The sequence below is a fragment of the Otolemur garnettii genome, unplaced genomic scaffold (genome assembly GCF_000181295.1).
Source record: "Otolemur garnettii isolate 467f Iridium unplaced genomic scaffold, OtoGar3 scaffold00047, whole genome shotgun sequence".
In the NCBI taxonomy this organism is placed as follows: Eukaryota; Metazoa; Chordata; class Mammalia; order Primates; family Galagidae; genus Otolemur; species Otolemur garnettii.
The window spans coordinates 3,159,535-3,179,631 of record NW_003852442.1 but is presented as its reverse complement, the minus strand read 5'-3'; the positions used below and the strand labels follow the sequence as shown (position 1 = coordinate 3,179,631).

General features: G+C 51.6%; 1 protein-coding gene across 1 annotated transcript in view; it reads left to right on the top strand.

Annotated features, from left to right (window-relative positions):
- The window catches only part of CMIP (c-Maf inducing protein), a 229,655-nt gene that overhangs the window by 167,200 nt on the left and 42,358 nt on the right, over positions 1-20,097 (top strand). Inside the window, exons 4-5 of the mRNA XM_003791303.3 lie at positions 11,564-11,725; positions 16,038-16,079. Coding sequence (XP_003791351.1) covers positions 11,564-11,725; positions 16,038-16,079 — 204 coding nt within the window. The remainder of the gene's footprint in view (positions 1-11,563; positions 11,726-16,037; positions 16,080-20,097) is intronic.

Genomic DNA, 20,097 nt, shown 5'->3' with positions numbered 1-20,097 from the left:
AAAAAAAAAAAAAAAAGAAGGGACACACAGGAGAGTCAGATGGGGGGGCAGAAGGCCTCGTGACTGTGAGGCAGGAAGTGGAGTGATACAGCCACAACCCAAATGCTGGGGTCTCCATATTTGGGTTCCTAAAAAAGTCGTATGTTGCAACATAATTCCCAGTGTGGGAGTATTAGGAGGTGGGGGGTTATTAGGACTGGAGGGTGAGGCACTCAGGAATGAGATTAGTGCCCTTATAGAAGAGGCTCCAGAGAGCTCCCTTGGCCCTCCCACCATGGGAAGACACCTGTCTACGTGCTGGGACAAAAGGCCTCCCCAGATACCAGTCCGCCTTGATCTGGGACTTCCAGCCTTCAGAACTGTGAGAAATAAATGTGCCCTGTCTATAAGCCACCAAGTTTATGATACAGTAGGACCCCTGTAAGCTGACCACCGAGGGACTGTGACGCGCTGCTCAACATCTGGAGGTGGCAACATGCGGAACACGGCCTGCTGTGCTGATATGTACACGTGGTGCGTGTCCCGTCTAGGACAGTGAGGTCACCTTAAGGAGGTGGTCATGAGGGAGGGGTCAGCTCTGCAGGTTCTGCTGTACCTTGTCACGGCAGTCTGGACAGACTAAGAGGCCAGGGAGCCTGGAGCCGCCACTGTAGGGTGGCGCCTGGGATCTCATTCAGGAACCTAAGAAATTGGTGGTATCATCACTGCCAGGGCACGACACCTTAAAAAGGAAACAAATAATGACATAAGCTACGATACAAATGAACCGGAGGACCTGGGCTGCTTTCATCTTTTGGTATTGTGAGTAATGCTTCTCTGAACACAGGTGTGTATCGGTACTTTGTATCGGTACATCAGTGCCAAAAAAATATCGAGGTTCTAGGTTCCAGCCTCCTCTAACACTGGTCTGAAGGGAGTGGCCTGGGGTTGGCCTTTGTTCACCTTTGCTCTTGGAATTTTAAACCCCCAAGTAGTTTTAATGTATAACCAGGGTCAGGAACCCTGGCAGGGTTCTGTGGTAAACATAGCCAGCAGGAAGGAGCCCCGGGCCTGATAGGGACTGCTGGGCTTGTGTGCAGCCTTGTGAAAGGGAAGCTCTGAGCCAGGATCCTCCCCCGCCATGCCTTTTTGCCAATGACCCTGTGCCAGCCACGTGTTGACGTCCTGCCTGAATTCTCCTGGAAGTTCCCCCTGCAGCATCCTGGGCCCCCAGGTGATACTTCTGACATCACTGATGATGCAGATGCCAGGCAGGCAGGCCCAAGCCATCCCTGAGCGGGCAGGGGTTTATGAAATTGCATCATGGGCTGGGAGCAGGTAGCAGGGTGGGTGGGGATGAAGGAACAGGACACCAGGTTGCCCCTGGGAAGAGAAAACCCAACAAATTCTATGACAGCTACTATCTTCTGAACACACAGTCCCGGGGAGCCTGCTGCCCCATTGGGAAACGAGAAGCTGGCTGGTCGGTGGCACAACAGAGCCACTGGGAGCTGGGCTGCTGTTGGTCCTTGTTAGTTGGTCACCTGCTGCGTGGATTTCCCATGGCTGCCATAACAAGTGACCATCACTGGGTGGCTTAAAACAACAAAAATTTGTTTTCTCACAGCTCTGGGGCCAAAAGTCCAAAATCAAAGTGTCAGGAGGACCCACTTGTTTCTGCTGGGCCTCCTGGGGGCGTGTTTTTCCCTCCTTGTCCGGCATTTGGGGTTCCTGCAGTCTTCCACATTCTCAGCGTGGACACGCACCCATCTAGACCTCTGTGCATGGCCCTGTCTCCCCCAGGCTTTCACGAGTGTGCGTGTGTCTCTACCCAGCCTTTTTGTGAGGACACCAGTTGTCAGAGTTAAGACCCACCCTCATCGTGTGTGACCCATCTGAACTTGATTGTATCTGCAAAGACCCTGTTTCCAAAGAAGGTCACGGTGACAGAGATGGGGTGGGACAGGACTTGGGAAGACACAGTTCAACCCACAACAGCGGCTGTGTGGCCCTGGGTGTAGTGTTGATCCCTCCTCGAGGGCCTCTCCCTAGGTCATGTACCCCTGATGGAGGAGGGAAAACGAGGCAGGTGGGCGAGAACCTCGCCACTTTAAGGGTTCGGGAACATCCATTTTCCCTGGACTCTACCTTCTGCAGACTCCCAGGCCCCACCAGCTCTCCTGAGTCGGAATCTGCTTTCTAAGCAGACGTCCAGGTGACGCCTCATGCACACTAATGTTTGAGGAGCACAGGCGGGTGAAAAGCTGTGGTGCAGGGCATGGCATGGCACCAACACCGGATACCAGGTCTACCTTTCACGAATACTGAGAGCACCCTCCAGGGTCCCTGAGTGTGGCTCTGTCGCCATGTGGCACAATGAAGGAACAGATGAGGTGTGAGGAAGAACGCCACGTGTGGTGTTTTAAATGCCCTCAGTGTCAATGTGATGAGTGGACTTTGCCCAGGAGGCGGGAGGCCCTCAAGTGTGGGTAGGATGTGGTACCCAGCTGACACCAAGGCCGGTTCATCTCCTCACCAGCTAGACTCGTGGTTACCCAGGCAACCAGCTGATGCCGCAGGAACAGTGGAGCAGGACACCCGCCCGAGTTCCTGCTGTTTCCTTGGAAGCAGTAATGACTACAGAGGCCACTGCCACTGGGCACCTGGGCTTGGTGCCAGACTCTTTTCCCTCTAGCAAACAAAATGCCCATCTCCCCTAGGCGGCTGTCCGCTGGGTGTCCAGCTGTAGCTGGCCTGCAGTGGCCCCTGGGAGACGAGGAGGCTCAGCTCGCCATGTTACAGGTGGCAGCAGCACCAATCAGGGCACAGAGTTCCCAGTCACCTCTAGGGTGGTGGGGTCGTCAGGTCCTCTGGATCCAAGGCTAGACCTGGGTCCAGATTCTGCCTGGCTCGTGATAACCATGTGGCTTCACCCCTCTCAGCCTCGGTTTTCTCATCTATAAGATGGGACCCATAATACCACTCACCCCACTGAGTGGGTGAAAGGATAAAATATTTTATACAAAGCACTTAGCATGAGGCCTGGCCAGTGGAATGCCTTCCAGATGTGATGACTATTATATTCTACTGTGGTACAGCGGCTGCTCCTGTTGTTACTGAAATTAGCACCTTTGCCAGAGTGGTCTGTGCTGTGGTCATCTCCCCACCGGGCTGGGCTCGGCCCCCTTCGTGTGGCTTCCTTGCTCCTTGCCCCTCTGGAGCTCGTGCCTCACTCACCCATCTTGAAAAACCTGAGTCTCTGTCAGTTACTTGGACCAGAGCGTAATAGAGTTTAGTCATTGTACTGGCTAAGTTGGGGTCCTCTTAGAAACCCGCCAGACCCTGCACTGCCCTGCACTGCTCACCCCCAGGGTCACCCCCAGGTGGTGGCATCAGTCGTCGGCAGAAGCAAGGCCAGGTGTGCATGGCCGCACTATTGACGACAGCCAGAGGCAGAAATGACCCAACTGGCCACCAAAGGATGAGCAGATAAATAAATTCCAGCCCATCATGCCATGGGACATCACACTGACGCGCTGCAACTTGGATGAACCTAGAACCCACTAAGTGGGAAAAGCCAGCTGCAAAATACCACAGACTGTTTGGTTTCATTCATGTAACGTGCCCAGAGTAGATTGGTCAGTGGGGACAGAATGCAGATTGGTGGTTGCCAGGGGATCGGGGAGGGGGAAATTCAGAGTAACTGCTTAATGGAAACGGAGTTATCCCAGGGGTGACAAAAATGGTTTGGAACTAGGTAGGGTGATGATTGCACAGTATTTTGAACATTCATCCTAAATACCACTAAATTGCTCATGTTGAAATGGTCAGTGACTAATTTTATGGTCTGTGAATTCTACCTCGATACAGCAGGTAAATATGTATCTATGGGCATGTACGTGTATGTATGTACGGTGGTGACCAGCCCTAGTCACTCAGCGCCTGGTCCCAGGACAAGGGGATGGGTTTTACTGGTGAAAACCCTGGGACCCATGATACCACTCACCCCACTGAGTGGGTGGGAGGATAAAATATTTTATATAAAGCACTTAGCATGAGGCCTGGCCAGTGGAACGCCTTCCAGATGTGATGACTGTTACATTCTACTGTGGTACAGTGGCTGTTCCTGTTGTTACTGAAATTAGCACCTTTGCCAGAGTGGTCTGTGCTGTGGTCATCAGACGCACTGAGGACTATTCTCGCCAAGCTCAGGGCAAATGAAGAATCCCAGTTGGAGAGAAAAAAGTAGCATCTTATCTCATTCAGAAAGGTTGTTGGCCCCAAAGTCCTGTAACAAAACAAACAAAACATGCATTTTCAGTATTTCTTTTGAGATGAGATTTTAGTTGGGGTGTCAATTTCTAGTTGGGTTGGATATCAGATCGTGGGTGCCCACCTCCCCCCCCCCCCCCCCCGCTTCCCTGGAACCATGCACAGACAATGGGAGCAGCTGCCTCCTTCTGAGGAACCGTAACCCCCAAGTTGACCTTGTGGCCTAGCCTGTGTTGGACAGCAGGCGTCAGGAATAAGGCTGGGGTGTATGGCTCTGGGGTCTCTGTGGGGAGGCATTGAGTGGGAGCTCAGCTGTAAAGAGCTGGTCTTAGGTTGATGGTGAGGACTTGGGCCAAAAGGACAGTCTGGGGATCATACAGGAGGGACAGTCATGAGGCCTGCCTTGTGTCTGAAGACAAAGCGTGCTCCAAGGATATAAGGAAAGCTCTTCTCAGAAACTCAAGAGAAGGCCAAAAGTACCCCAAGTGTCCAGGGCTTGGCTGAGGTGAGAAGTTCCCCCTGCACACGTCGGCATCTGCAGTCACAGCCAAGTATCGAGTTAGGGAAGCCAGAGAATATGACCACCTGTTCACTCTCCCTTTGTGTCCAGGGCACATTTGCCTTGGAAGAAAAGTCCGAGGCAGGGTCCCAGTGGCATGGAGGCCGGATCAGGGGTCGCTGGCAGGACTGTGCCTGCTGCCACGCATACTCTGGGTCTCTGGGGAAGGGGGGCTTGGCCAGGGACTGTGAGACTCCAGGACAGCACTGCCCAGGAGAAGGTTCTCTCTCTGCCGTCAGGTGTGGCAGCCTCTGAGCAACTGAAGCGTGGCCCATGTGACCGAGGTGCTGGATTTGCAGTCGCGTTTCATTTCAATTAAGCTTAGTGTAAGTAGCCACCTGGGGTTAGTAGCTCTAGGACCAGAACTGGAAAGACGTTTCCAGAGCCAATCCGGTCCCTCCCTGGCTCATGTTTCTCAGCGGGGTCCTCCTCCACTCTGGGCGTCCTCTCTTCCAGCCAGGCGGGGAGCGCCTGCGTGTGAGCCTGGGAGGCTGCAGCAAGCAGCAGAGCAGCAGCCCCGTCCCGGTCCCCGTCCCTGTCCCCGTAGTGTGCTTCCAGTGCATTCTGAGACACATTCCCGCTGACAGCTCAGCTCCCGTGGAGAAGCAACAGGCTCTGCTCTCCCAGGCCTGAGAACCCCGGCTGTGCCTGCCTCTGCGGGGAGAGCAGTCACCAGAGAGATGGCGGGTGTTGCCCAGGTAACGTCCCTTCCCTGACAAGCAAGGACAGCAATAGTGTGGCTGACTCTGCCAGTCGGAAGGAAGCAGGAGGCTCTGCCTGCTGGCTCTGCTTGTTGCTGGCTGGGGGGGCTTACTTGGTGCGGGAGCCCTCCTGAGCCCACCTGCTCTGGACCACTCACTCACAGGCTTGGTAGGTGATGAGAATTGGAGCTGTTAGTCAGCCAGGAGCCAGGCTAAGTGCTTTATTAATATGTATATTATCTCATAGAGTAGTCACAGTAAACCCTTAACAGTAGTTCTTCTTAACCTGCCTTGCAGACAAGAAAACTAAGGTGCAGATATCCTAATAGAATGTCAGTCCCATGGGCACTGAAAGCCTGTCTCCTTTGTTCATCGTGGGTGTCCTTAGTACTTAACACAACGCTTGGCCTGTCATAATAGGTGGTTCCCAGTAATCTTTGTTGTTTGATTGGATCGAAGGATACATAGATGAGTGAGTGATGGATGTGTGGATTAGTGGGTGGCAGATGGGTAGATGGAGAGATGGATGGATGAGTGATTGGGCGGGTGGGTGGGTGGGTGAGCGGATGGATGGATGTGAGAGTGGTTAGAGACGGCTGATGGATAGATGGATGAAATCAAGCTTAGATTTGAGCCGAAGTTTGCTTGCAAAGCCTGTACTCTTAGCCACTAAGTTATACTACTTCTGACTTTGTTGCCAACCACTACCATTTTTTAAAAACAGCTTAATTGAGATATCATTGACATGCCAGAAGCTTACCCACTGTGAGCATGGGTGAGCATCACAATACACTGATTTTAGTACATTTGTAGAGTTGTACAACCATCACCACAATCCAGTTTCAGAACATTCCCACCATCTCAAAAGATGCCCGTGTGCTTGTTGGCAGTCTAATCCCTGTTGCGTGCCCAGCCCCAGGCAGTGACTATTCTGCCTTCTAGTTCTATAAATTCACCTTTTTCTAGATAGTTCTTATAAAAGGAATCACACATGTGGCTCCTTACGGTCAGCGTGATGGTGTGAGGTCCATCCGTGTTGTGACGTGTTTGGGTGGTTCAGTCCTTTCTGTGACCGCCCCACCGTGTGGCCCTCCCAGGGCTTGTTTATCCATTTCTCAGTTGTGGAGCTGAATTCTTTCCAGCTTACGACGTAATATTATGAATAACGATGCTGTGGACATTCGTGTGCTCATCTTCATGTGGAGTATGTTCCTTTCTCTTTGGTAGATTTCCAGGAAAAGAATTTCTGGGTCATACAGCGAATTTATGCTTAATGTCTTGAGAAGTGTTCTAACGGCTTTGCGATATGGTCTGTATCAGTTTGCTCTCCCACCAGCAGGGCACAAGGACCCCAGTTTCGCCACCTCTTTGCCAACGCTTGGTGGTGTCTGTCTTTTCTGTCACAGTCACCCGAGTGGGTAGGAAGCGGTGGCTCTGTGTACTTTTTTTTTTTTTTTTTTTTTGGAGATATAGTCTTACTATGTCGCCCTCGGTGGAGTTCCATGGCGTCACAACTCACAGCAACTTCAAACTCTTGGGCTTAAGCTATTCTCTTGCCTCAGCCTCCCAAGTAGCTGGGACTACAGGCGCCCTCCTCAGCGCCCAGCTTCTGTGTGCTTCTAACTTGTGTACCCGTGACAGTGCACGCCTTGTGCTTGCTTACTCCTCGGCTGGGATTTGACTTTTAAATCCAGAGCTTGGCAGACCTTTTTCTATAAAGGACCAGAACAGCAAATACTGGGGCCTTTGTGGGCCACATTGGATTCCTGTCACATATTCTATGTGTTTATTTTTCTTTATAATTCTTAAAACATATCAGACCATTTTGATTTCATCATAAGAACAGGCAGGTGGCTGGGTTTGGCCCACGCGCTGTCATCTGCCCAGCCTGCTTTCTGGTAACACCAGGTCCCGCTCCCAGCCGCAAGGCCGGTCTAAGGCCCCTGTCTACCCCACCCCCACCTCCCAGGCCTCAAAGGAATCCAGGGCCTGTGGGGTCCACACTGGACAAACTATGGGGCCACCCACCATACCCACCCAAGTGGGCCCTGGGCGGGAGGGCTAAACTGCAGAGGGAGGGCTGGGGCTCCAGGGAGCTGGCATCAGGACAACAGGAGGCCTCCTCTTCCCAGCCCCACAGTGATTCCTCACCTGAGGAGTGAGGACAGGGCCCTGTTGATCCTGGATAGGCCTTCTTCTCCCCTGGGGCTGTCCTGTTCCAGGGCTCAGAGCTGCTTCTGGGAATAAGGGCCTATCTGTGCCCTGTATCTGCCACGTCGCAGCCCCCCTCTACCTGCTGTCTGCAGCCCCTCCCATGCCCCCTCTGCCCTCTGGGCCCTGTGGATTTGTCCTGACCTGGGCCCTGTGTCACAGAGCGTCCTTGAGGCCGTCTTCAGTGTCTTCCTGGAGGACTTGTCCCTCCTCTACCCAGCTCCATTGGTTCGCACTGATGTGGTGGAAGGAACTTTGGGGTTGACTAGAGCCAGTTTTGGCTCCTGCATTGTCCCTTTCTAGCTGCTCTGCTCTGGGTAAGTCACTTCCCCTCTCGGGCCGTGGTGGTCTTAAGTGTGGGAGGCAGCTCACAGCACTGCATTGGCACCTGCGGCCTGTACACTGCTTAGCACTGTTCAAGGCCACAGGTTGCCTGGGTACATGGATGTTTTCTGGCCTGGGCACAGGGTGGGCACAAGTATTAGAAAGTTAAGAGAACTGGTAGACAGACAGCCCAGCTCCCTTGCTCCTTGGCATGGTCTGAACTGTCTCCCGAGTCCCCAGCAGGACTGAGTGGGTTGAGCACCCGTCAGCTGTCGTAATGCTCAGCAATGCCCCAGGCACTGACTCTTCCCCATGTCGCCTCTTCACTCGTGTTCCCTGAAGTCAGTTCCCTTCGCACTCAGTTTCCTGTCTTAGGATCTGCTCCCAGTGGTACTTAGTGGGTGACAAGTCTGCAGCTCCCAGGTAGGGATGGAGTGACAGCATGCCCGTGAGAGCTCAGCGCAGTGCCTGTTGAGTCCTTGTTGCAGCCACTGGGACCATGTGGCTTTGGTGCAGCTGCTGCCAACTCTCTCCCATGGACGCCTCTGAGGCAAGGGCTGGGCACTCTTGGAAAAGCTGTTGTCCTTCCTGCTGTACAGAGGGGAGCTGTTAGGTTAGCACTGGGCTGAGCAGTGGACCTTGCTCTGCCTCACACTGGTCGCCCCTGCATCCCCTGTGATGTCTGCGTGTGGAGAGCAGGAAGTTGTACGCACAGCTGCCCACCCCTTGGCCTGGTTGTATTTTGCAGAGTTTAAATGAAACTTGGCTGGAATGATGTTCACCACATATTAACGGTGGCTATTTCTGGGTTGTGGGATTTTTGAGGCCTTTTAAAATTTATCTTGTTCTTTGTGCTTTTCAATATGGTTTAAATTTTTCATAATGAGCATGCATCATCTTGACACAAAGAATGAAGTCATTATTCTTTGAAAAATAAATAACTCGCAGCTGATCAGAAGACAGCACTTGGAGCTTAGACCTGTCAAGTCTAGAACCCACTGTGGGAGACTCGGGTCTGGATCGTCATGTTTCCTGTGGGGCTGAATGTGTCGCGAATTTTTTGTGATCATTTCTTGGTCATTTAAAAATCAGTGAGTTCTTTGGGCATGGGCTAAAACCACAGACTGGAGTCTCTGAGGAGCACTAATCTCCTGGAAGAGTTGCGTTCTTGCGTTGGGAGGTGTCTGAACTCAGCCTTGGGCTGGAGTTTTGCACAGACGTGGTCATGCAGGGTGGCTTCAGTTGGCTGTGACTAGGAAGGAGGGGCTGGTTATGGCTCCAGGAAGCCTCAGTGGACTGGGTGTGTCTTGTCATTAAAGTAATGGAGTGCCACAGACTGTCATTGTCACCATCGTCACCATCAACAGAAGTTTATTTTGCACTAAGCACTTACCCGTGACAGGACTGGCCCTGTTTCCTCCAGTCCTGTAGGATCTAACAGGACAGCTGAGTGGATGTTTCTGGTTTTCCCCTCCATGGCCTGACAAGCCCCAGGCTGCCTTCATGCTGGGCCTCTGAGAAGAGTTTATCCCTTTCTTAGTGCAGAACAGACAGAGGACAGTGCGACCAGGCAGCTGGAATCAGGACACAAGGTGGTCAGGTTGGTGCATGAAAGAACTGGAGAGAGGGAGAAAGAAGGAAGAGAGAGGGGAGGGACCTGCAGCAGCAGGAGGGAGAGAAACGCCTTTGGTGAGCATCTCGCAGTGATGCTGGCAGGACGGCCAGGTGAGCAGCTGGGAGGCCCGACACGTGCCCAGGCAACAGTGATAGAGAGGAGGACGGCACCATGTTGCCGCAGTTTCTGTGTCTCCGTCCCTTACGTTTTTCCAAGGAGACAGACAGAGTCTCAGAGCTGCTTTCGGCAGCGTGGGCAGTTTCACATGGACTGTGCTGTTTGATTGCAGCTCCTAACAGAGTGGACCACATGGGTCCACAGTTGATGGGGGTTCCGTGTTGGAAGAGGTTGCTGGTATTTTTGTGCCTAATTTATGGAAGGGGAGCCTCAAGCTCCGTGGTGACATTTTTATTGGGGAACCAGGTCTGTCTGACTCCAGTGAACCTCCTGTCCCACCACAGTTAACTATTCACATTGATGTGGAATGTGTTCCCAGATACTTCCTTTACAGTGCTAGGTTCCAAACACTTTTTTTTTTGGCCAGGGCTGAGTTTGAACCCGCCACCTCCGGCATATGTGGCTGGTGCCCTACTCCTTTGAGCCACAGGAGCCACCCAAGAGCACTTTGTAATTGTTTTTTTTTTTTTTTTTTGGAGACAGAGCCTCAAGCTGTTGCCCTGGGTAGAGTGATATGGCATCACAGCTTACAGCAACCTCCAACTTGCGGGCATAAGCGATTCTCTTGCCTCAGCCTTCCAAGTAGCTGGGACTATAGGCACCTGCCACAATGCCTGGCTATTTTTTGGTTGCAGTTGTCATTGTCATTTGGCAGGCTCTGGCTAGATTCGAACCTGCCAGCTCTGGTGTATGTGGCTGGCGCCTTAGCCACTTGAGCTACAGGCGCCAAAGCCCAGTTTGTAATTCTTAACTTAGAAACTAAGTGGTCAGGCCCGCAAGCCTTGATGCGGCCTCAGCAGTCAGCAAGGGACCCTCGCCACCTCCTTCTTCCTAACCTCTTTCTGACTTTGGCTCAGAGATTGTGACATGTCACCCCAGCTGGCTGCTGGTACAGTGACACCGACTAAAATTAGGCTCTCCCCAAGGAGCAGAGCACTTAATGAAGGAGTTCATCCAGTTAGAGTCTCCCAAGCACGCTGGGGCTGCAGCGGGCAGGCAGCTGCGGAGACACAGATGGGAGGGAACGTTTGGCCCAGACCTCCACCTTCCTAGGGCCTCTGTTTCCATGATGTCAGAGAGGCGGAACTAATGCTGCCTCCAACCCAGGGAGGCAGCACCCCAGCCCCGGCCACCCTCTGGCTTTGGGACGAGGCACCAGGAGAAGGTGAGAACGCTCCCATCTTATCACCGGGTCAGGCTGAGGATAACACTAGTTTTCCTAGGGGCTGTCTGAGCTCGGTCCCCACCTGTCTGGAGTTTAGTTCCCTGGCACTGAACCCATCTGTCCTATTCCTTAGCTGAGCAGCCCTCTCCCAGGGACCTCTTGGGATCGGTGTAAGCAGAAACAGTGCCTTCATCCCGAAGAAAGCTCCTTTGTGGACCGTGAATGTTTCCGCTCTTAACTGCCTTTGATCACTTGGGGAAGAGGTTTGGCAGAAGACACGCTCTGAAGGCAAAATCTCTTAATTCTCTTTCTTAACTCATTGGAAACAGTGGGGGAATGACCCTTCTAGGCCTGCTGTCTGCAGGTGCTCCCTGTGACTTTGGACAAAACGCTTCTTTTCCTTGGGTGTCAGTTTTGCTAGGAGGGGAGTGGTCCAAACCCATGATTTCTCAAGGCCCTTTTCACCCTAAAGCATCTGATTCTCTGATCTTGTATCTGGTACCCTCCACTCTTATTATGTCTGTAACATGTTTGTTCGTGTCTCTTTATCTCTCAAACAGAAAAAGATTTACAAGTATAAGAAAGTCCTGAGTAACCCAAGCCGTTGGGAAGTTGTCTTGAAAGAGATCCGGACTCTGGTGGACATGGCCCTGACCTCCCCGCTGCAGGACGACTCCATCAACCAAGCCCCACTGGAAATCGTCTCTAAACTGCTCTCAGAGGTAAACTGCCCCCTCCCTTCCTGCTGCAAATTGCTTGTCTTCTCCTCTGCCAGGTACCAAGCCCATACCAGGCGGCACATAAGCAGGACCCCATTTGGGTTTGTGGTGTCCCCCTGTTGTTGAAGGAGGGACCAGTTTCTGCACATCGATCTGAGGGGGACTTTCCCCAGATGCTTCCAGCTGAGCTGTCCAGGGCAGGTTGCACTGGGTGTGACTGCGGGGGCTGGTAGCCCCTCTTATCTGCCTTCAGCACTGCCTGCATCAGCCTCACTGGTCTGCCCTGGTCACCCCACACAGCCTACAGATATGCCTTGTTTCACTTATACAGATTTTAAAAATCAGAAGATTTCACAGGAACAGGGGAATTTCCAGGTTCTCTTTAAAAACATTCAGAAAAGCCAGCTGTAATTAGTGACCGGCGCCACCTGGCACCACACACGGGCCAGGTCTGTGCTGTCTGCTGGTGGCCCTGCACCGTAGGTGTGCTCTGGGTGCTGGCACTGCCCCGGGCACTCGAGTAAAGCTGAGCCCCCTGCCGCCCAGGGCTCATGTTCCAGCAGGAGAGACAGGCAGTGAGAATGCCTCCTGCATCCTGCTGTCAAGAGAGGGGCGCTTCGGAATTGTGCTTCCTTCCGCTACTCTAAGCACTTTACCATCAATGCTTCTCTCCTTTATTTGTATGCCTGGCCCTCTGGGGACACTGGAGTTGGTGGCTCTAGATTTAAACTGTGCATGGCCACCAGAGTGATGCTTCTGTCCTCCTTCCTCTCTTGGTTCCTGGGGTGCTCCTTGTCTGTGCAGGCCCAGGCTGGTCTATCCATCCATTGCCCATCTATCCAGGAACCTGGCAGTCTGTCTGCTGAACAGAGAGGGTCCCTCACCCTGAGATGGCATAGTGTGAGAGGGAGAAAGTGGGTGGCAGTGACAGTCACAGGCAGAGGGACAGAGGTATTGTTCTCAATCTGCACACCACCCTTATTCCATAGAACAGTTAAAAACTCAAGACTCCAAAATGAATCACTGTCAAAGTCTAGAATTCTGAGTGCAAGTGCTGTATGCCCAACATCAAGTGCAGGCTTCTCATCTGGAGGGGGAAACAGTTTTAATAAGTTGGGCCACGCTGAGATCTTTAATATCAAGACTGAGTTTCCCACCCACCTGTTCCCACCAGGTTTGGCCACAGTCACAGCCTCATCAGGTCAGGACAGTGCCCAGAGGGGTGTCCCGTTGCCCATGTCTGGCAGAGTTTCTTTCTCATCTCAGACATATATGTGTCAGGTGACCATGTGCCTGTTGGCTTTCACGTCCTTTCTTGGCCTCTAAGTAAGGATCTCAGAGTTAGCTGACTCCAAACACCAGGATGGAGGAATAAAGACAATTAAAGAAAGAAAATGGAAGAAATTTCCATCTGCTGTGCACCTGCTATTTCAGGCAAGGGGTCAGGGTCATTCACCCCACTCTACTGGTGAGAGCTGACACTTGCTGAGGGACCGCACCGGGACTCCAACCCGGGCTGTCTGAGCCAGCGTCCACTCTCCTGACACTTATTGCTTCTCTGAGTGGCCTGGACTTTTTGAGGGGCACATACTCTGGTGGATACTTTGAAACACCCTTAGACCTGCTAAATTTCTCCCAAGGATCCTGCAAGGACAGTAGTAAATTGTACAGAGGCTGAGTGTCTTGCCGGGGGCCACTCAGGTAAATGGTGGGCCGGGACCCGTGCCCAGGTCTGCCCAATTGCAAAGCTTACACTCCCTCATGTAGGTGTGACATAAATGGCAGAGGCATGTTGGTGAGTGTGTAACTGGAAGTCAAGAGTGTACACTGTGGAGTCAGAAGCCACAGTAGTTCTGTGGCCTTGGATGGCTGCTGGGCCTGTCTGTGTCCAGTTGTCATCTGTAAAGTGGGGCTCAGACTAGCACCACTTCATGGAATCAAGGATGGGCTGCTGTAATGCACAGGAAGTGCTCGGGACTGCACCTGGCACACGGGGCCTGTGATAAGTGGTCGTATTTCCATTGTCCTAGGAGATGGTGTGGTCTGGACCCCAGAAGCACCCTCGGCCACTTGTCTGGAGAGGATGACTGAAAAAACAAACACATCCTCCAACCTTCTTGTCCCTTTTTGTTTGAGTACACAGAGCGAGGTTCTTTCTCTGCTCTCTTACTCAAGTTGCTTCCAAGGCCTTCTCTGGAGAGGCTCCGGCTTTCACCAAACCAACCGATGGAGCTGCAGGGAGGAGGGAGCATGGAGGAGGGAGATATTAAGGTGGCAAAACAGTTCTGAGAAAGAACTGTTTGTTCACCAGCAAAGCCAAGCCACGTGTCCCCAGCCTCCCAGGCCTCTGTGCAGTTGAATGAGTGGAGTGGCCACTTAGCTTGAGATTCAAAAGCTTCCTTTCACGCAGGGACTGTTAGTGAGCACTCTCCTCCTGGGGCGAAAATGGCCCCGGTGGAGAGAAGTCTCCCTGCAGTAGGCGTGGGCTGCCCCGTGATGGGGACAAAGAAATAGTGTCCCCAGTCATCACAGACTTCCTGGAAGGTGCAGGGGTAGGAGTAAGAGTTGGGTGGTCCCTTCAGAGCTACCGTCAGCAGGTGAAATACGGAACTGTCTGACCCCTGGATGGGTTGGCGCTGTAGGGCAGGGGTTGGAAGGACAGTGCTTTGCAGTCAGGACAGAGAGGAGTTCAGATCGCCCACCCTCAACCCCCAGTTCCCTGTGCATGGGGCGTGACTGTGCCCATCCAGAAGCTCATCCGTCAGTTGGATGGTAGAAGAACCTGTCATAACAAAGAGGAATCGGTGGGTTGAGCTTAGCAAAGCTCTCACCGGTGTCTGAGGCCTGGTGAGCACATTATCATGTGTAAGAAGAGGCCAATGTCAGGCTTTCCTCTCCCCGTGGCTGAAAATGACTGATAATTTATTAATGTCCCATAAACAGACTGCTCAAACTCTGCTAAAGTCCACAAAAGGAACAAAGGTTTCTGGATTCTAGGTACCAGGGGTCCATCTTCCCTCAGCCGGGAGTCTCCTGGGGACCTACGAAGACTCGTGTTGTTTAGACCCTGACTTGCTTCCATGCCCCAACCCTCACCCACCGTAGGCCTCAGCCCAGTTATTGGGCAAAAGCAAATCCAGGGCTCACTAGCTTTTCTTTGGCCTTAGCTGTGTAAATGCGTTAGATGCTCCTATGCCCTTTACACCTGCTGAGGTGGTGGAGCTGCGGGGCTCTTTCCAGAACACTGGATGATGGATCCAGAATGATGGATCTCGCCAACACTGTTCAAGTAGAGGACTGCTGGATAAGTGGCTCTTTTAGAAGCGCGGGCTGATACCAGTAAGACCGGGTCTGCCAAGCACACAACACAGCACGCTGCAGAAATAGCAAGAAAGATGACAGCAGCTGCTCTGAGTCCCCTATTCCTCCTCTCCTTACTTGCGTGGTTGAGCGTCCCTAATCCAAAAAAGCAAAATATTCCAAAATCTAGAACTTTTTGACCACCAACACGACACTACAAGGAAACGCTCACTGGGGCTTTTTGGATTTTCAGATTAGGATTATTCAGCCTTTAAGTAGCATGCAAATATTCCAAAATATAAAAACCCATTTCTGAAATACTTCCAGTCCAAAGCATTTCCAGTAAAGGCTATTCAACCTGTAACAGGTACTAGTTGTTTAGGAAAATTCTAGATTGGAGAGGGGAAAAAACTTTTTTCCCACAACTTTAATCTGTTCAACTAATTTTGTTTTTGCAAGTCAATTGCTTGACTTTGGCTAAAACATCTTGGGCTCCTTGGTGGAACATCTGTATTCCTTGGGAACCTAGTTGGGGAACTACTGAAATAACATACAGATTATGCCTAAAAGCCGGCCTGGGCACAGCTGAGACTCATCTAAGGTCTGTTTCTTTACAAGTTTATCACGAACCTGCCTTCGGGTCCAAGCAGTATCACTGTGACGGGGCCAGATCCACTCACAAGCACCTGATGGAAGTTACCAGGGTTCCCACTGAGTGACACAGAAACTCAGTCTCACCACGACCCAACTCATCCAAGGCCATGTGACTCAAAAATAGCAAAACAGAGACAAGGAACTCAGTTTTCCTGCCCCAAAGCTGTACTTTTCCCCACTTCCCACCCCTGCTTTTGAGGGTTTTGATTTTGTTTTGATCTGTTTAATTAGAAAAAAAGTGATATCCACATTTGGTCCAAGTGGCTAAAAATGTGTGGAAGTTGTGTGGACCTTGAAATGCAAACATTTTCCATTCTTAATTGTGTTTTGTTTTCCTCCCCTTTCTTGTTCTACTCTTTAGAACACAAACTTGACTACCCAGGAGCATGAAAACATCATTGTGGTAAGTTCCCTCCCGCCACCCACACCTTACTCGGTGTGGTTAGCTGTGGACAGGCCACCGTGGCCCACCAGCACCAGGGCTTGCACGCTTTGGTCTGTCGGGCCGGACATGTCTCCTGCCTGCCTTTGCACATTCCGGAGCCCCAGTTGATTGAGAAGGTTTAATGGTTAGTCCTAGAGGTTTGTAGCAAACGTGTCTTAATCGCCACCTCCTTCCTGCATCTGCCACAGGGAGTGGAAGGCAGGAGATAGCAGAGACCTTATAATTTATTCAGAGCGCCGCCCAACTAGCTGAAAGGTGAACTTCTCTTTCTTGCCCAGGACGTGTCTTCTAATTAATTCACAGATAGAACCCGGCTTTACCGTAATTCCCTCTGATATATGAAGTGAGGTATTTTCTGGGATTTGACTATGATGTAAGCACCTTTGGATTAAAATATTGTCCTGGGTGATTTTAAACAATGAAATCTGCCTCTAGGAAGAAGAAAGAGATGAAATTGCACCTACTGGGTGCCTAGCACACAGCTGGGTGTCTGAATCCACAGATGACAGTCAGCTCCTATCCCCAAAGAGTTTGTCCTGTATTGTAGTGAGAAAAATGTGATCACCACAAAAATAGAGACGTGGTATAGAGAGTGATAAGCTCACCTGGGAAAGGAGCCTGAAGGCCCTCAGAAGGAGTGATGCCTGAGCTGGGGTTTAAAGGATCAATAGTTCTCCAGGTGGGAAAATGGGGTCCAGGCATCCTGGAGAGAAGAATCAAAATATACAAAGGCACAGAGATTTAAAGCAACATGATGTGTTCTGGAAGCATCAGCATTGCTGGAGCGTACAGCTTAAGGAAGTGGGAAGCAGAGAGCTGGAAGTTGGAATAGGAGCTAGAGGCAGAGCCCATGTGCCCAGGAGAGGACTGGAGAGCTCACCTGCGCAGGAGTGATGGCTGGAACGCATCATACGAGAGCAACGCCCAGCCGCTGTGTGCTCCCAGCTCCAGTGTAGGCACCAAGGAGTCTTGCCAGGAACAGACAGGTTTTTTTCCACGCTCCACCCTGATCATCCACTGCCTTCTCTTGTCACAGCAGGAGACAAGTCAACCTGGACACCCCTAACCAGCCATACCACCTTTTTCTGGCATGAGTGCAAGTGTGTGCCAGGTACTAGCTCCATCCCACAGATAAGACCGAGAAGATGTAAGCCTGTCACTGAGGACTTATCGTGTGTTGGGAGAACTAGGCAGCTTAATGGTAATCAAAAATTAACATGGCAAATGGCTGAGGTTTGTTCTGGGTGTTGGGAGAGCCTAGAGGGGAAGTACTGAACCTCCTCTGTCAGGGAGGATGTTGCGAAGAAGACAGCAGAGGACTTCCAGGACAAGGTGACCAAGCTGAGCCTTTAAGGATGGATCAGAGGATGTCAGCTTAACAGCTCAGGCAGGGAAAAGTGGTACAGGCAGGGGGAGCAGCGTGTGCAAAGGCAGAGTGGTAAGACTGGCCGGCACAGACACAGGAGCAAGCGTGAGTGCCCCGGGAGGGACGGCCACCCTCTCCCTGCCGGCAGCACCTGTGGGTCTCCCAAGCCCCTGGAATCTCCGTAGGAAGGCAAGGGCTTCACAGCTGGGGCAAGCCTGGGAAAGAAATTTTGATCCAAGAAGTCTAGGCTGCGTTCATCCAGCTAATTTGTCTGGGCTGACCCCTTTATTGGAGAGAGCTGAGACTCCCTGCGCAGCAGGGATGCCTGAGAATGTGGAAGAATTTGATCTGAGGGTCTGACCCACGGCCCTCCATCTCGAAGGCTCTCAGGACTCTTACTTCTATTGCTGCGTCGTGACTGTGAAGTCCTCTGGCGCGTCCTTCCATTCCAACAATTACATTGTCTCTTTTGCTTTATTAGTCTTCTCCCAGTGGGCTTGGTATTTTTTAATATAATGATTTTTCTATAGCTTGAGTTGGTTTTCGTCATTCTGGTGGCCAGGCGTGGGTGGACGTTGGTGGACACAGCTGGGGTGTCACTGCATCAGCAGAGACTGCACTCTAAGCCCTGCCATGGCCCTGCTCCCTATGGGGTGGAGCTCAGCACAGTGGCCCAGAATTATGGAGAGCGGAGTTCAGACATGGGCCCACCCTGTAATAGTTGTGACCTTGGGCAAGTAGTAGAACTTGTGGTATTTAGTTTTATTTAAAATAGCTTTAGTTTTGCACAGTTCATAAGTACATTTTAATTGTTAATAAAAGGATCTCATCTCATCCCAGTACCCTCTTTGGAGACACCCCTGTTTTCAGGCAATGACAAACCCAGACAGGTTTTTAGTTTTAACGTTCGTGATGGGATGCAGCTCTGTCACTCGGCATTTCTTTCTTCACATAATATGTTTTGGAGATTCTTCCAAGTCATTTCATTTTTTAGTTTTTATTTTTTTGGAGACGGTGTCTCACTCTCTTGCCCAGGTTGGAGTACAGTAGTCCGATCATAGTTCCCTGTAACCTTGAACTCCTGACCTCAAGCGACCCTCTCACCTTGGCCTCCCAAAGTGCTGAGATTACAGGCGTGAACCTCCACACCCAGTTCTTCTAAGACTTTTTGTGTCTGTTATTCTAGGAACTAGCAACCTTGAGTGATGGGTCACTTTGCACTTTGGTGGCTGTCCTGTGTGAGACCTCAGTGGCATCTCTGGCTTCTGCTCACTAGATGCCTGTGACACACCCTTGTTTAACACGGATGTGCCTTGCGGTGCAAAATCACTTCCAGTTAACAGTTGCTGGTTTTTCTCCATTCTTTCTAAGTGGCTCTAGAGTAACTTTACCTAACCAGATGGCCATTCTGATTGTTTCCAGCTAACTTAATGCCCTGAACCTCAGTTTCCTCATCTATGAAATGGGCATAACAGTGATTCCTTTCTTACCAGGCTTCTGGGAGGGTGATATGAGCTAATGCACCTAACATGCCAAGCAGAGGGCCAGGCTCTTAGAAAGAGTCTACAAACATATGAGCTGCTTTCTTTTTTACTATTATTAATTGTACATTTAAAAATTACTATCACTCTGTGACCAGGGCAAGCCTGGTAACCTCCCTGACCCTCTGTCTCTTCATCTGTACAAATAGAAATTACCACTTGACCTCAGAGAGTTGTCATGAGGGTCAAATGAGGTAACAGCCATGGGAGCACCAAGCCCATGCCTGACACCCACAATGGCGCTTAATTAGTTCCCACCCCTGTGTTCTTTGGCTCATTCCCATAAAGTGGAAGGAGCTCTGGCTACATGTAGGGGATTGAAGGGACTCAACACAGGGGGACCGCACCCTGCCCAAGGTCCTCCCCCACCCCCACTGGCCCCAGAGCTCAGTCTGGGTAGGGGAGCCTGCCTGCCTGGGCAGTGACTCATGCTGGGAGGGGGCCACCCTGACCCGCTGCCGCTGCTACAGCCTTACCTCTTCCTGTGTTTACGGCTGGCTGTGCCTGGTTCCTGGCAGCTGCGAGGAGGGCGGCTGGCATGAGGGGAGAAGAACAGGAGGAAGGGGAGGAAGCAAACCCCTCACGCGGGCTGGTGCTGAGCCTCTGATGACAAGCACACGAAGCCACACCTCGGCCTGGCTTCCTTTCCCGTGTTTTACTTTTTTTGTTGTTGTTGCAGTTTTTGGCCAACCTGGGTTTGAACCCACCACCTCCGATATATGGGGCCGACGCCCTACTTCTTGAGCTCCAGGCGCCTCCCCCAGTGTTTCACTTTCTTTCCTTGCCCAGTTTCTTCTGTTGTTGCCACTGGCCAGGCTGTTTGTTTCCTGTTGGTGCGAAGATCAGTATTAACAGAGAGCAGTATTAATAGCACAGGCTCTGAGTCACGGACGTGGGTTCAGATTCTGGCTTCACTTTCTAACTGTGCAACCTGACCATAACTCTTCCCCATCAAAGGGGCAACACTCATGCCCACCTCTGACCAGGTAGTGAAGATTAAGCCACACAGTGCAGTGGGCATAGAGCTGGGCTTGTGGAGTGCGATAATGTGATCTCCGACTTCACCACG